The sequence below is a fragment of the Cladophialophora yegresii genome (assembly GCF_000585515.1).
Source record: "Cladophialophora yegresii CBS 114405 chromosome Unknown aczIN-supercont1.1, whole genome shotgun sequence".
In the NCBI taxonomy this organism is placed as follows: domain Eukaryota; kingdom Fungi; phylum Ascomycota; class Eurotiomycetes; order Chaetothyriales; family Herpotrichiellaceae; genus Cladophialophora; species Cladophialophora yegresii.
This window is the reverse complement of record NW_006913045.1, coordinates 811,239-827,101: the sequence shown is the minus strand read 5'-3', so window position 1 is coordinate 827,101 and position 15,863 is coordinate 811,239. Positions and strand designations below refer to the sequence as shown.

Sequence of the window (15,863 nt, the reverse complement as noted above, 5' to 3'; positions counted from 1 at the left end):
CATAGGTACCGTATATCACAAGAGGCGTCGACTATCTCCCAAGACACTCTTACTTCTCCCGGTTGTGATCTGTGCTCATCAATTACGACATTGTTCCGAAATGGCATCCAGCAACCTGCCCCAAACACCTACTCTGCTAGAAAAGCACAGTGGCGTTCCCACACGATTGGTCGACCAGGCGAAGAGAGCAAAAGGGCTGCTCTTCTCAAGGCGAACCAAGGGCGATGTCGCCTCAAGCGCACCTCGTCGATTGCAGCTGCCGCCGGACACGACGCAAGAAAAGTTCGACGAAGCCATCGCGCAGTTACGGTCTGTAGTCGGCGAACAATATGTGCAGGTCAATGACGCGGCGCTGGTCGATGGATGGTATATGGAACATCCGTGAGTCCGCTTTCGCTTCTGCAGTCTCTTATGTGCCGTCTCGTCGCTAACGTTTCGTCCAGCAACACCCACGACAGCAATCATGTCGCCAACCAGGACGCCTTGGTCGCCAGCGCGGTGGTCTACCCTTCGACGACAGGGGAAGTCCAGGCCATCGTGCGGTGGGCTAACGAGTGTCTAATCCCGCTGCATCCCATATCTATGGGGCGGAATCTGGGCTACGGCGGCGCGGCACCCCGCGTCTCGGGTTCCGTCGTGGTCGATCTAGGCAGGCGGATGAACAAGATCCTCAAGATCGACGGCCAGAACGCCTCCTGCCTGCTCGAGCCGGGCGTGTCGTACTTTGCGCTCTACGAGGCAGTCAAGAAGAGCGGGCTCGATCTGTGGATCGACTGTCCCGACCTCGGTGGCGGGAGCGTCATGGGCAACGCCCTCGACCGGGGCGTAGGCTACACCCCGTACGGCGATCACTTCGGCATGCACTGCGGCATGGAAGTGGTGCTGCCGGACGGAACGCTGCTGCGGACGGGCATGGGCGCCCTGCCTGGAGAAGACGACACGGACAATTTGACGTGGCAGTCGTTTCAGAACGCGTACGGCCCCGCCATTGACGGCATCTTTAGCCAGTCCAACTACGGGATCGTGACCAAGATGGGCTTCTGGCTCATGCCGGCCACAGGCAACCAATCTTACCTGGTGACCTTCCCCCGCGAAGACGACTTTGAGCAGATTGTCGACCTGATCCGCCCGTTGGCCGCCAGCCGCGTGTTCGGCAACGTGCCCCAGCTGCGGCATGTCGTCCAGGAGCTCGCGGTCACGGGCAAGCCTCGAAGTCATTTCTGGCCCGAGGGGAGCGATCGCGGGGGACGGCTGCCTCGGTCGGTGATTGCCCGCGAAGCCGCCAAGATGCCGCTCGGCGACGTGAGTTGGATCTTCTACGGCTGTCAGTATGGGGACGCCAAGACGATCGAGTCGCAGCTCGATCTCATCAAGTCGACGTTCGCAAAGATCAAGGGCTCCAAATTCTACTTGCCCTCTGATTTACCGCCGGACCATTACATCCACGACCGCGCCAAGGTCAATATCGGGGAGCCTGTCCTGAAAGAGCTGGACTGGCTGAACTGGCTGCCGAACGCAGGACATATCGCCTGCAGCCCCATCCTGCCGACAAGCGGCAAACATGCTCGTGTGATGATGGACATTGCCGAAAAGCTCTACGCCAAGTGGGGGTTCGACTCGTTCAGCACGATCTGCGTCGCTGGCCGCGAGATGCACTTTATTGCCGAGATCGTGTTTGACCGCGAAGACCCCGACAGCAAACGCCGCGCCGCGTGCCTGATGCGCGAACTGATCGATGAGGGCGCCAGGAAGGGCTATGGCGAATACCGGACGCACTTGTTGTATATGGACCAGGTCGCCGGCACGTATAAATGGGGCAATGGTGCTCTGGGCCGCTTCAACGAGACCATCAAGGACGCGCTGGACCCTAATGGCATTTTGAGCCCCGGCAGGAACGGCATCTGGGGCAAGCGGTGGAGAGAGAAGGGCTGGAAGAGCGGCGAGGTCGGAATGCCTAGAGAGGTGAAGTTGTGAACTTGCTGGCACTAGAAGACAGGACCGTAGTCACCGCTTGAAAATATAGACAGCTCGAGCATCAAGCGTCAAGCTCAAGCTCACGTACAAGTACAACGCACCCTTGTTCCTCGCCTCAACGTGTAGATCGTGCTACATCCTGGTGGGCCAGCCCGCTTACATAAGCCGCATATCTCACGGACCCACAAAAGATGAATTATGCTGCAACAACACGCAGCCTTGGGACTAACTTCAGTGAGTTACACACGCCTATGTCGCCCTCCGGTACTGGAGCTCTCCAGGCTGGAACTACGAATACGGGGCCATATTGCCAGCGATCCCAGCACCGCCACTGAACCAGAATTACTCAGACCATGACTTCAACAACCTCAACCATGGAAAACCCACGCCAACGCTCACCAACGCCCAACGACACGCACCTCTGGACCGTACCCCAAGAATCAGCCCTCCTCCAAGCAATCACCCGCTGGAAACCAGTAGGCATGCACAAACACTTCCGCATGATCGCGATCCGCGACCACCTGCTCAGCACGGGCCTAATCGCCCCAGAAGACACCCACACTTCCACGGCCGGGATATGGCGCAAACTCCACATGCTGTACGACCTAGACCGCCTTGATGAGCGGGAAGACAGTATCGTCGGGGATGCCGCGGGCATGGGGAGCACCAGCACCTCGACCTCAACTTCCAAAAGCGAACCGGACGATTATTGGCGCGAGTTCGAGCTGCCGCGCGCCGACTTTGAGGAGCTGATGTGGCAGAAAAGGTTTGCGCCAGAGGGAGCCAGCGCGGTGGGGAGTTCGCGGCCGCAAAGCCCTGCGGGGATCGCCGCTAGGAGAGAGAGCACCATTGCGGACACCGACGAGCCGCGGAGTTCGCCTGTCAGTGCGTCTGGCGGAGGTTCGACCCGGGGGAGAGGACGTGGTAGAGGTGGTGGTGGGAGGCTGTCGAAGTTGCAGAACGAGGTGGAGGCCGAGGGTAGCAGGAGGGGGAGTAGGAGGACGAGTAAAGCGCCGAGTATGAGTGCGGTTGAGGTGGCAGAGGATGAGGGTATGGAGGACGTGGATGTGGATGATGAGGTGGAGGCAGAAGCCGAGGAAGATGAGACTGGCGAGGGTGAGAGTGAGGAGCAAGAGCAAGGGGACGAAGAGGAGGCTGAAGTCAAGCGAGGTGGCGCGACGAAGCGAGGAAGGGGTGGACGGAGAGGCAGAGGGAGACGAGGACGGCGGAGATAGGGCAAGCAACATGCAACATGCAACATTCCCTACGGTCGGTGCCATCCAAGCTGGTCAATACGGAGGGAGTACGCTGGATATCGTTGCTCTGTCTATACGCCCATAATGCCATGCGTGTTTGTACAGCCGCAGTTACAGTCACAATCACGGTCGTTGTCATCGGACGTCGCAATCTCACTGGTGGGTGCCTGCCCTGGCGTGAGCTTCGTTATCTTCGACCCAAGCCCGCAAACTACGCCGTTGCACTGTTTTGCTGTCTACCTTTCTCCTTATCGGTGCCTCTCAGCTTCTTAAAGCAGCCAAAGCTGTTCCTGCTGCCCTCTCTCAGCTTCTTCAACACAATCCTCATGTCTCCTAATTCCTGTTGCAACCGTGTTCGTGCTTCGTTGGTGGTCCTCTTGTCCAACTCTGTGTAGATCTGCCCTTGGATCTCCCCCGCCTTGGGAGTGGCGTATTGGGCCATGGTCTGAGCAATGAATTCCGTGTCAAGAGTGGCTTGCATCAACGCTGGCAAGGTGTAGGTGTTTGGCTTCCGCTCTTTGAACCCGTCAAGGAGGGCTTGAGAGACGTTTTCGAGCAGGTGGGACAGAATCTCGCTTAGCAGTGGGCTGCTGTAACCTGTGCTCGACACTGTGGTAGAAACCTCGCTGTGCACCTTGACCAGTTGCATGAGCGCCGCATAAACATAGGGCTGGACTTGCACGGGTTTCGAGGTACTGGGCACCCAGCTTGGAGAATTGATGCCATCTTTGATGATCTTGGTCAATTCGGCGACGATCGGGCGAGTATATGCATGGAACAACTTGGCGTCGATCTGGCCAAAGACGTCTTTTATCGATTTCGACTCGTCTGCAAGTTTCACGGAGAATGAGGATTCGAACAATTGAATGAGCGACGGGACCTGCTCGTTGCGTAGGGCTTTGGTGTTGGACATGGTCAGCAGCAGGCGCACACTGCGACTGGAGGCATTGATCGCGTCCTGGACCAGGATGTCGCCCGGGTCTGCGCCGGTGTTCACAGAGTTGAGGCCGGCTGATAACACCCATTCATCCTCGTCACCTTGTTCCGCCACCTCTGTGTTGTCGAGCATACCACTGACTGCTTTGTAGACTGTGCTGACGAATTGTGTTCGTATCATTTGCAGGAGCTTCGATGGTGGCGGAGTGATAACCTCACGCGCACCGGGCTTAGTGGTCGTGTCTGAGAAGTACAGTACTTGTTGCATCCCCAGCAACACCTTTCTCTCGAATGCCTCGAAGTATAGTGGCATTCGTGTCTGGTCGCGCTTTTCGGGTGCCCGGATCCAATCTTCCATGGACTTACAGCTTTCAGCATCCTTGCTCCAGGCTTCACAAACAGCTCGCATGGAACGCTCCCGAGCTCCGGCAGTCATTGTCTTGATCCTCTCATACATGGCGTTGTTGCTGTTAACTGGGCCTAGAGCCACCATCTCGTTGGCGGAGATTGCGACAAGGGTGAGGATTTTCTGAAGATATTGCACAGCACTCAGCGCGTTGGAGTGAGGTGGCCAGAATGCAAAGTCTTCCCATGGCTCGCCCTTCTTTGCTGCAACAGGGACGTCGTTGGGGTCAAGCTTTCCAATGCGGCCGTCGGTAGGCGAAAATGCCGATGCCGGGTAAGGAGTGGTTGGTGTTCCTGCGGAGCCAGGCACTGGGGAGAAGAGAGACGAAATATCTTCGGCGGGTGGATCCGCAAACAGTGAAAAGACAGCATCCCGCAGCTGGCCAACAAGTTCAACAGCACCGTTTCGAAGTCCATTGATATCTTCCTGGGCCATCTGAAGGTGTTTGGCACTCTCTCCTTGATAGCCAGTGGGCAGGGATTTCGTCTTCGTACCATCAATGAAAGACTGTGCTGACTCCCAAAATTCGACGACCTCGCCTAGTAGTCCGCTGGAGACTGACAACAATTTCGTGACGTAGGTCAAAATGCAGTTCCAGAAATCGATAACATCATCCGTGTCAAGAGCCTCTGGACGCTCTTTGGAAGCCTGGCGCAAGAACGCTGCAATAGTCAGAGATGATGGACGTTCTGCGAGTGCCAAACGGCGGCGCAGGATCTCAACTTCGATCCTCGATCTCTCTACAATCGCGGTAATCTTGTTCTTCAAGTAGTCGTACTTGCTTAGGAGATAGACCCAGATAGGACTGTCATCCACGCCTAGGTTTAAAAGAACGCTTATGAGTTCAATATGTTCTTCCTTCTGAGAGACGCCGGGTAAAGGCAAAGCTGCTGAGGGGGTGGAAAGCCTCCGCCAGACATCCTTCTTGAACGTCTTGATTTGCTCGTCGACTTTGGACCACATCTTGCCAATGATGATGACCCAATAAGTCTCGTCCTTGGTGAATTTGTGGCCGGCTTGCTTCGTCTTCTCAGCCATGGCCTGCACCTCCGCCCTGTATCGACGAGCGGCGTTGTAGTGCTCGCGTATACTGTCGTAGTCTCTCTGATTGACGGCGTTTTCTAATCTGTTGGCGAGCACCCAGACTTCTCTGTCTTTCTCAACGGAGCCTAAAAGAACTTTGAGATTTTCTTCACGTTTCTTCCCGCCTAATGCTGGTCCCCAGGCATCTTCGGCTTTCTGGGCAACTTCTGAGAGAGAGGTTTTGACGCCTTTAACACCATACTCTGTTTCCTTTCGTAGAGCATTCTTGCCCGGCGGCTGGGACTGTGCCGCGCCAGTAGCGCTGCCAGTGCTGATGTTGCGAAAATGGATGCCGCTAATTCGTCGGGAATGGCGGTTCGAATGTGACGGCGAAGGTGGGACGTTGGCATGAGGGTCGACGCCCTGACCGCGCATCTCGGTGTACACATTGTCAATTGTGGCCTTCGCGCGGACGAACCGCTCGAAATTGGACTCAACCAGATTCTTCAACGGTGCTGATTGCTGATCTATGGATTTGGCGAGATAATTCGAACCCGCCACAAGGTCACTTGCAGTGTCTTGGTCATGAGTTGTGGCCAAGAAGGCTTCCGGGGCAAACGTGGTGGACGACAGCATAAACTTGTTCTTGAGCCGTGTATCCGCATCGACCGGCAGTCCCTTTTGCCGCAAGTTGGAGAGCACAGTGCCTGGAGCGCCAAGAGGATCTGGCTCGTCCTTCTGAACCAAGTTCGCACGGCCATCCCCGGTTCTCTGAGAGCCAGGCAACAGACTCTTCCTCTCGCTGGCGGTCCTCTCTAGCGCACTATATCGGGACCTTGAGCGTCTCACCCCGCCAGCGGCGTCCTCGTCGTCATCGCTGTCGAGTTCTTGCGGCCACTCTGTAGGATATGGATTGGAGATATTGAAGTGGGTGACGACGTCTCGATCTCGACCGGCCATAATGAACAAAGGGCCGTGGGTGACCAAAGTCACTGGCGGAATCGCGACCCTACACAGTAAGACTCGCGAGGAGGTGGAACGTCTTGGTTTCACGTGATTGTCTAAGCAGCTTTCGGCGTGGTGGCTTGGCGTCGTTTTTCGCGGTGGAGCTATCGGAAGCTGCCACTGAAGCTGTGATGTAACTGGCGCCTTCCCGCGCCATTGGACATTTCAGAAAAAGAGCTTCCCTCCCGTCGCTCTGCAGTCTACACAGTACCCACCACCTGCGCTCAACCGGCCTCTAAAGACGTGCGGTCCCTCGATGGTATGAAAAGGGTGTCTTTTTGAAGTTCTCCCTGCTGTCTATCGTGCAGCTCGCCCACCATGATTGCTCCTCGAGCATTCGCTGCTCCAGCTCGCCAATGCTTGCGAAAAGCCTGCGCTCAGCCGATACGGGCTCCTATCTTCGTTCAGGTACGCAGCTAATTCTCTCCGGAATCTCGCAATCGGAATGACTCATGCTCTACTGCTCAGTTCCAGCCTAGGCGCTATGCCACAACCGCCGAAGCAGACAAAGTCGCGAAGTTCAAGGGCAAGAAAGGATCAGACGGAAATTACACTGTCACGTTAATAGAAGGTGATGGCATTGGTCCTGAGATTGCTCAGTCCGTCAAGGACATTTACAAAGCTGCGAAGGTGCCTATCGTATGGGAACCGGTGGACGTCACCCCTCGCCTGAAGGAAGGGCGGACGGTCATTCCAGACGAAGCAATTGCTTCGGTACAGAAGAACTATGTGGCTCTGAAAGGGCCTCTGGCCACACCTGTCGGCAAGGGTCACGTTTCTCTCAACCTCACCCTGCGGCGGACCTTCAACCTTTTTGCCAACGTGCGTCCGTGCCGAAGCATAGAGGGGTACAAGACCCCGTACGATAACGTCGATACCGTGCTTATTCGAGAAAACACCGAGGGCGAATACTCGGGCATCGAGCACGTCGTGGTTGACGGAGTCGTGCAGTCCATCAAGCTCATCACTCGTGAGGCTTCCGAACGTGTGCTGAGATACGCATTTCAATATGCTCGGGACGTTGGCAAGAACAAGGTCCGTGTTGTACACAAAGCTACTATTATGAAGATGTCGGATGGTCTCTTCCTCAGCACCGCGAGAGATGTTGCGAAAGACTTCCCCGACATTGAATTTGATGCCGAACTGCTCGACAACGCCTGCCTGAAAATTACGACCGACCCAGGTCCATATTCGGACAAGGTCCTTGTCATGCCCAATCTTTACGGCGATATCTTGTCAGATATGTGCGCAGGTTTGATTGGTGGCTTGGGTCTCACACCCTCCGGAAACATTGGCGATGAGTGCTCCATCTTCGAGGCCGTACACGGGTCCGCGCCCGATATTGCTGGCAAAGGCCTTGCCAACCCGACGGCTCTTTTGCTCAGTAGTATCATGATGCTACGGCATATGGGCTTAAATGAGCATGCCGAGAAGATTGAGAGCGCTATCTTTGCGACGTTGGCAGAAGGCAAGACTTTGACGGGTGATTTGGGTGGAAAGGCCAAGACCCACGAGTACGCAGCTGGTATCATCAGCCACTTGTAAATGCGCCTCCGCATCCAAAGTTGAAGGGTGACGGCTGTTAGAAAGCCCTGAAAGGCAGGAGTGGTGCGAGGGGAAGAAGTCTGGCTCTGTACTCTCAGTTGGGTTATGGTTGGTGTGCCAGTCTATCCGATTAAAGCGGTCCATGGAGCTTAGGAATGCAAATACATGGATTGATTAAGCGTCAACCTCCATATATGGTCTTGACTAGATCATACTATGCTCCTCAAGGGGAGCCCGTATGGAACCTGTATGTGTACGCAAAGTAAAGGGACCCCAAGAGCTTCGCCCGCCTACTCGCTGCTGTACTAAACCAGCTGTGATTGGACGATGTCACATGTAGTATGCGCTGAATACGCCGTACTTCCTTGACTGTCCACGCAGTATGGCATGTGCCCCTCAATCCTTACGAGTACCACAACCATGTCAGATCGTGTATTATGCTAGCACCGTCAAGATGGTTGCAGAGGTTAGCTTATACTTCACGATGCATCTTGCATTCACGACAAGCGCATCGGGCGCTGGCGACGGTTGTCAAGTCGCCACTGCCACCCGTGGTCCGTGATGAAGCGATCCGACTACGAGAGTATCAAGAGGAATGCATTCAATCGGTGCTATCTTACCTGAAGAAGGGCCATAAGCGCCTAGGTATCTCGCTGGCCACTGGTAGTGGCAAGACGGTACTCTCCGAGACTCGTCGCAAGGAGTGGATGCTAAGTCGGACCACCAGGTTATATTCACGCAACTAATCGATCGAGTCGAGCCACCCACCAAGCATGCCCAGCAGACTCTGATCCTTGCTCACCGGCGAGAGCTGGTGGAGCAAGCCGCGCGACACTGCGAGCGAGCATATCCAGACAAGAGCATCGACATTGAGATGGGAGATATACACGCTTCTGGGGCAGCGGACATTACAGTCGCCTCCGTCCGCAGTCTGGTCTCAGGTGACCGGCTGACCAAATACAACCCGGATCGCTTCAAGCTGGTCCTTGTGGATGAAGCCCATCACATCGTGGCACCGGGCTATCTGCGGATTCTCGAACACTTTGGCCAGGAAGAAAGACGGGACACTGGCCCGGCATTGGTTGGTGTCTCGGCGACCTTCTCTCGCTTTGACGGCCTAAGACTCGGCGCGGCTATTGACCATATTGTCTATCACAAAGACTACGTCGACATGATCGGTGAGAAGTGGCTCTCGGATGTCATATTTACCACTGTCAAGTCGAAAGCAGATCTATCCAAAGTCCGAGTTGGGAACGAAGGAGATTTTCGGACAGGCCAATTGTCCAAGGCCGTGAATACGGAGATCACCAATGATATCACAGTCAAGGCATGGCAAGAAGAAGCTGGCTATCGGAAATCGACACTGGTGTTCTGTGTCGACATCAACCATGTGACCAGCTTGACGTCCACGTTCCGCAGACATGGCATCGACGCACAGTACATCACCGGCGCGACGAAGAAGCGGATACGAGGCGAGCGCCTTGAAGCTTTCAAGAACCGCGAGTTTCCTGTCTTGCTGAATTGTGGCGTGTTCACTGAGGGCACCGACATGCCCAACATTGACTGTGTGCTGCTGGCTCGCCCGACCAAGTCGCGGAATCTCCTTGTACAAATGATCGGCCGTGGTATGCGTCTACACCCGGGCAAGAAGGACTGTCATGTCATCGACATGGTGGCTTCGCTAGAGACGGGGATCGTCACGGTTCCCACTCTCTTCGGCCTAGATCCATCAGAAGTGGTCAAAGCCGCAAAAGTGAACGACCTGAAAGAACTCAAGGACAGAACGCTGGAGGAGGCGGCGCTCTCTTCCGAACCAGCGAGCGGGCCTCCATTGCATAATGCAACATCTAGCGACCATCAACTCGACTTTACGCGCTATGACTCCGTGCACGATCTTCTCGAGGATACCTCCGGCGAACGGCACGTCCGTGCAATCTCTCCAAATGCTTGGGTACAGATCGATTCTTGCAAGTATGTCCTGGCGGCAAAAGGCGGCATATTAACGCTGGAACGCCGGCTTCCCACCACGTCCTCTGCCTCCAACAGTGCAACACCCTCACCAGAATCTGACTCGGCTACCTTTGTCGTCATATGGAAACACACCCTCCACGCGGTTGAGAAGTCCAAGTCTCCGTGGTCTCGTCCTCGCACAGTCGCCTCCGCGTCGACCCTGTCCGACGCTTTGCATGCAGCGGACACATTTGCCGCCAGCAAGTTCGAGCGCATCTTCATGGCCACTTCGTCTTCATGGCGCAAGTCTCCGGCATCGCAGGGACAGCTTGATTTTCTCAATCGACTGCGTGAAGTCTCCGAGGAGGAGCCGCTTACGGAATGGGATATCACGAAAGGACAGGCAGGCGATATGATTACCAAGGTGAAGTTCGGCGCACGAGGCCGTTTTGACAAGTTGATGCGCAAGAAGCGAGGTGTTGAGAAAGAGGTCGAGAAGATGGAGAAGGTCAAGGAAATGCGGCGACGCGAGACAGTCAAGGTAGGTCCTGTACAGCTCTAGATCTGAAGGGAAAGGAACCTTGCACTCGTCACAGCTCCCTCGTGCGCGCTTGCTGTTCGCTCTATGTACTGCATTACATTGCCTGCTCAGCAACTGAGTCTCCAGCCCCCAGCGAGGCAAGGAGGGATCATGATAAGTAGACATCACGGTCTCCTCGAAAATGGAGTACAGCAGCACAGCCAGCCTACGTTGGAGCGTTTCAGGTCCATTCTTGGCCATGGTGAACGCGAGCGCATGGCCTAAAGGGACCACGCGTAGAACTGCCTTCTGCCGGCCGGTGAATTGTACTCCTGGTAAGACCGTAGAGAGAAGCACATCGAAATACGAAATCTTTCGACTCATTGTCATGGCCGTGGCGAACGATGTTCACTGAGCGAAAGAGTAGGGTTCTTGGCACGATAGCGCGCCATCCGCTCCTGGAGATGCGTTGACCTACGCGTGACGCGTTGGTCAGATTGCAGTTGCAGTTGCAGATGCGGTCGCTTTTCCCATCGTAGTCGCCATCGTCCTTGGACACCGCAAGCAGGTAACCACGTCAGGTCTAAGGGTTCTCATGTTTTCAGAGAGAGAGAGACACAACCATGTCAGATCCCTCACAATGTCCCTGCCAGATCAGCCTGATCCATTCTCCGCCAGTGCGATCAAAGAACCTGAGCCTTTGCTGTCCCCGCACGACGGAATATGGGATGGATTCCGGTTCAACAAGTCACTCGAGAGCCGACTCTTTTGGTTGAATGAAGGCGAGTCAGAGAGCTTGCCGGGTCTCAGATCTGAGGTATTCCAGTTGGATCTACACGATATCCCTCTACCAGAGTTGTCGGATCCAGCATCCATTTCCACCTCCGACTCCGAGAACGCCTATTTCCAGAGCCTGGATGGAGATATCCCCGGGGATGAGGGCGAGGACGAGGAGGGAACTACGGACATATGGGCTCTCCCAGAAATACAGAATAGGCGTCGTCACAATCCATTGGTCAGCTGGGACGATTTCCTGGACACAAGGCATCAGGAACCGCCGTCAGGATACCTTTCTGAAGCGGCTACCGGTGTACTCAACGTCATACTCAAAGCCAACAATGAAAGTAGTCCGCGGCCTATCAAACCTGACGTTCTTTTAAACGCAGCCTACGAATTGTGCTTGGGTCGGGATTCGGTCCTGTTCAGTTGGGATGAAAAGAACCGAGCGTTTGCGCCTCAGTGGCAGAATGTCGCGGCACATGCATACAGCCCAATGCTGGTGCAGAGCTGCTTTGAGGAATTCGCAGTTGTTGGAATGGCAATCAAGAACCTCTCACACTCCCTCCGAGAATTGGACCAGAGCTATTCCCAACTGTCATCTTCTCGAGTCGCAATTTTATCAGCCTCCCGATCCATACTGCATGCCGTCCACCGAAACCTCTGCGATGCCAGACCCGACATCATGTCACTGCTACAACTGAGAGGCAGGATCGCCAAGATACAGACGCTTCTTGATGTTCTAGGTCAGTGTCATGACGCCCTGGATCAACAGCACAGACAAAGTCTGGCTGTGTGGAGCTTGCTTCAGAAGGCAACCACTGCTTCTCTGGATTATCCAAGCCTCAACGGAATACTACAGCTTACTGTATCTTGCACCTGCCGGCCCTTTCTAGCTGTCCTGAGTGCGCAGATCGGGCTCAGCACAGACCAGCCCACGGATGCTAGGCTTTCTGAGGGAGAACCGTGGAAACTGTTGCTCGAGTCGAGCGTCAGGAGCATGATTCAGGAAGCGCAAGAGAGCTTGAGCTTCTTGAGAAAGCATGCTCCAGCTTGTTGCCTCCTCTCTACGACGGCGTTCAGATCCTCACCTCTAAAGGCACTCGAACTCGGCTTCCATTTTCAGGCTATCTGCCAGCTGCAGTCTAGAGCCGTAGCCTACGAAGACGCGATGAGGTCTCTGATAGTCTCTGAAGAGTCGTCAGCCTCAACGAGTACGCTTGACACACCTATTTCTGAAAGCTTCGGACTTGGAGATTCTGCCGTTGTGCAGAAAGTGTCAGCCAATCCATTCCGGCTCGAATCGAACATCTTCAACAGCAGCGCCCACTTACTCGAAGAGATCAAGGATGACGGATTCCAAGACCAGGTTGTAAGCTACCTGGAAGGGCAAGCTGTGGGTGGTTCGAGGCTCCCCATTGGTTTCGAGGAGTCTCTCAATCTGTCCACCACTCCACTCATATCAGCTCAACATCGGCTTCTGTCTTATTCGGTCTTGCGCTTGTTGTTTCAGGAGCAGAATTTTCTAGGTCATCTCGATCTGCAACGGAGCTTTCATCTGCTTCAGAATGCCTCCTTCTCTTCAAGGCTCAGCACCGCTCTATTCGACTCGAATCAGAATAGCGGTGAAAGTCAAAGAAGAACAAGTGCCTCTACTGGTCTTCGACTGCAGGCACGAGATAGTTGGCCACCTGCTGGGTCAGAAGTGAGATTGGTGCTCATGAGTATACTATCGGACAGCCTGAGCCTTGCAAATGGCCCTTTGGACAAAACCATCTCCTTTTCCATTCGAGATATGCCTCTTGAAGAGCTGGAGAAATGCAGAGATGTCGACTCCATACACGCACTTGACTTTCTCCGACTTCAGTATACGGCGCCAAACGAGATACTGGAAGCGGTTATTGCGCCAAGCATATTAGCCAAGTATGATCGCATCTTTCAGTATCTTCTGCGCACGATGAGAATGCAAGCCTTGACGCAGAGTATGTTGAAAGACGAGATTGAGCAGACGTCTGATAAGACCACCGGACGCTCATGTGACAAGATCATTGTTGAGATGCATCATTTTATCTCGACCGTGGCTGACTATAGCCACAATATTGCAATTGAAGTTTACTGGCGCAAATTCGAAGCAGTATTGCGTGATGCTAAGACGCACATCGTCAATCAAGATTATGAACAGACATTACGTGCGGTCCAGAGTTTGAATCACCTGCGTGCCTTGCACGAGCGAACCCTCGATCTCATCCTTCACGCTCTTCTGAAACAAAGACAAGCTCGAACAAGACAGATCTTGGAGGAGGTTTATGACGTTATTCTTCGATTTTCCGCCGAACGACGAAAGAAGTTTGCGCCAATTGCGCAAATCAACAGTTCGATTGACGGAACCATGAAGCGCTTACGAAACGACTTTCGAACCAAAGTTTTGCAGTTTATGGATGCCCTGCGCTCCGGAAAACAGGCTCTCGACGTGACAGGAAAGGGGGAATTTGAGCAGCTAGACGACTCTAGCGACGATGTGGATATGTTTGAATGCCTGCTCCTTCGGCTGGACATGTCTGGATATTGGACCAGGCAGAGAGGCCGTGTCATTACGACGCAAACCGACCTGTCATGATATGATGATGTTGAAATGAACCTTTGTGGGGAACCAACCAAGTTCGCCCTATGTATGCTACACGTGAATGATACCCGTGAATGACCACCCATCCACCATGCTACTGTATGTGTACAGGTCACGCAGTCCCACGTTGGTTCGATAATGAAGAAGGGTGCAATGCGTGAATGATTCGGGTCCATTACTCCCTCAGAAGACTCTCCCCAAGACGGCCATCGACACCTTGACACCGAGATATCCTACTGCCACCAACACACCGGTCGCCACCACCAACGTGTTGAAATTCCTCCTCTCAATTCCCACTTCCTTGCCCTTGACCTCGACGTCATCGCCATCACCTTTCCCCGTCCCCAGCCCCAGCTCCGGCACATATTTGAACTCAAACACGGTCTCCTCGCCGCCAAGCCCATACTTGCCCTCGACAATGACGGCCCAAAACACCTTTCTGAGCGTCTCGATCTTCCGCCGATCCAGCGCCGGCACGGCTCGGTACGTATAACACAGACAGCTGAAGAAGATGCACTGGCCCGCCATGAGCGCCCAGTACCACCACCCGGGGTTCCCCAGGCCCAACGCATCCGCCAGGTCGTTCCCGTTCAGCCAGCGCGCATTCACCTCGAGAAAGCTGCGGCTCGCGTACGTGGGCGGCTGGTTCTCGAGGCACCGGATGATGTTGTTCGCGAGCACCTGGCTCGTGTTGGACGGGTTGATTTCATTGAGCAACAAACTCTCCATGACGCGGCGGGCCGTGTCGGGCGTCTCGAACCACGTGGTCGGAGTGCCCACGTAGTGCGCGATCAGGCGCCACAAGGCAATATAGTCCGCGCTTTCTTGCCGGGTGAGCCAGATCCCCTGCCGCGGCAGGCTGAGGAAGATGATGGTCGCGCTGAACGTGCCGATCGTGGCGATGCAGTCCAGGTCGTTGATCGGCACGCCAAACCGTTCGACGTCGTAGTACGACGGGTGCGCGCTCGCGAGACGCATGATCCGCCGTCGCACGGCCGCATGTAACAGGCGCACGCGCAGCGAGCTCGCGAAGCCGTCGCCCCCCGGCTTTATGGAGGTCAGGTCGCGCGTGCATTGCAGGATGTGCTGCGTCGTTTCGAACAGGCGGTGGCGCGCCACTTTGGTCGAGAAGCCTCCCGTGCGGGCGAGCACCTCGACAACCCTGTGCGCCCCCATCCCGCCTAGTAGCGATTGGTAGGCCAAGCCTGTCAGCGTGGCCGCGCCGTAGCGGTAGAAGACGTCCTGGCCGCGCGCGATCTGAGGCCACGATACCCAGTCCGGGGTCGTCGTCACTTCGTCCCATAGGCGCTGGAGTTTCGGGTGCGTGTGCCTGTTGTCCCGGAGGAGGATGTACAGGTCGCGCTTTGGTAGGCGTGGCGGAGAAGAAGAGGCTGCGTCGGGATCACTTGGGGATACGGATGATGTTGTTGTTGATTCGGGAGCGGCGTTGTGGCCTGAGGGTTCTGAGACCGGCGGTTTGCGGCTCATCTGGTCGAGGATCTCGTAACATTCTTCGCCTAGCACGTCGTAGCTGAATTTCAGGGGCTGTGCCTGCTCCGGTGTCAGGTGCTCGGGCGTCAGCTGGAAGGTGTAGCCCCAGCAGGTCCTGGTATTCTCGTCACGCCGCCGGAATGGGTTCGGCCACGCCATGTTTGTGGCGATACTCTGGAGAGATTAAGTGGCCCGTTGAGAATATGCGACCCCGTTGCCCTACCTTGTGGAAGTATTCGTAGTCATTGGGAACGTATGCCGGCAAGGAAATTATTAGCACGACGTGAATCTGGTGGTTTGGAGAATGGTCATGTGGTGAGCCGCGGTAAATAGTAATTGATGTCGATGTCAATGACG

General features: G+C 55.1%; 7 protein-coding genes across 7 annotated transcripts; 5 read left to right on the top strand and 2 right to left on the bottom strand.

Annotated features, from left to right (window-relative positions):
- Positions 1-100: 100 nt before the first annotated feature.
- On the top strand, positions 101-1,974 carry A1O7_00300 (uncharacterized protein; the record flags this gene model as incomplete). The annotated part of the gene is made up of 2 exons (XM_007754342.1): positions 101-381; positions 444-1,974. The coding sequence occupies 2 exons, from the start codon at positions 101-103 to the stop codon at positions 1,972-1,974; spliced, it is 1,812 nt and encodes a 603-aa protein (XP_007752532.1).
- A 374-nt stretch (positions 1,975-2,348) lies between these two features.
- A1O7_00299 (uncharacterized protein) lies at positions 2,349-3,209 on the top strand (the record flags this gene model as incomplete). The annotated part of the gene is made up of 1 exon (XM_007754341.1): positions 2,349-3,209. The coding sequence occupies one exon, from the start codon at positions 2,349-2,351 to the stop codon at positions 3,207-3,209; it is 861 nt and encodes a 286-aa protein (XP_007752531.1).
- A 232-nt stretch (positions 3,210-3,441) lies between these two features.
- Positions 3,442-6,555, bottom strand: A1O7_00298 (uncharacterized protein; the record flags this gene model as incomplete). Its single annotated transcript, XM_007754340.1, has 1 exon — positions 3,442-6,555. The coding sequence occupies one exon, from the start codon at positions 6,553-6,555 to the stop codon at positions 3,442-3,444; it is 3,114 nt and encodes a 1,037-aa protein (XP_007752530.1).
- Positions 6,556-6,918: 363 nt separating this feature from the next.
- A1O7_00297 (isocitrate dehydrogenase [NAD] subunit 2, mitochondrial) lies at positions 6,919-8,145 on the top strand (the record flags this gene model as incomplete). Its single annotated transcript, XM_007754339.1, has 2 exons — positions 6,919-7,008; positions 7,075-8,145. 2 exons carry the CDS (start codon positions 6,919-6,921, stop codon positions 8,143-8,145), a joined length of 1,161 nt encoding a protein of 386 aa, XP_007752529.1.
- Positions 8,146-8,582: 437 nt separating this feature from the next.
- Positions 8,583-10,657, top strand: A1O7_00296 (uncharacterized protein; the record flags this gene model as incomplete). The annotated part of the gene is made up of 2 exons (XM_007754338.1): positions 8,583-8,822; positions 8,873-10,657. 2 exons carry the CDS (start codon positions 8,583-8,585, stop codon positions 10,655-10,657), a joined length of 2,025 nt encoding a protein of 674 aa, XP_007752528.1.
- Positions 10,658-11,255: 598 nt separating this feature from the next.
- A1O7_00295 (uncharacterized protein) lies at positions 11,256-14,009 on the top strand (the record flags this gene model as incomplete). Its single annotated transcript, XM_007754337.1, has 1 exon — positions 11,256-14,009. One exon carries the CDS (start codon positions 11,256-11,258, stop codon positions 14,007-14,009), a length of 2,754 nt encoding a protein of 917 aa, XP_007752527.1.
- A 189-nt stretch (positions 14,010-14,198) lies between these two features.
- On the bottom strand, positions 14,199-15,665 carry A1O7_00294 (uncharacterized protein; the record flags this gene model as incomplete). Its single annotated transcript, XM_007754336.1, has 1 exon — positions 14,199-15,665. One exon carries the CDS (start codon positions 15,663-15,665, stop codon positions 14,199-14,201), a length of 1,467 nt encoding a protein of 488 aa, XP_007752526.1.
- Between the last annotated feature and the right edge of the window lie 198 nt (positions 15,666-15,863).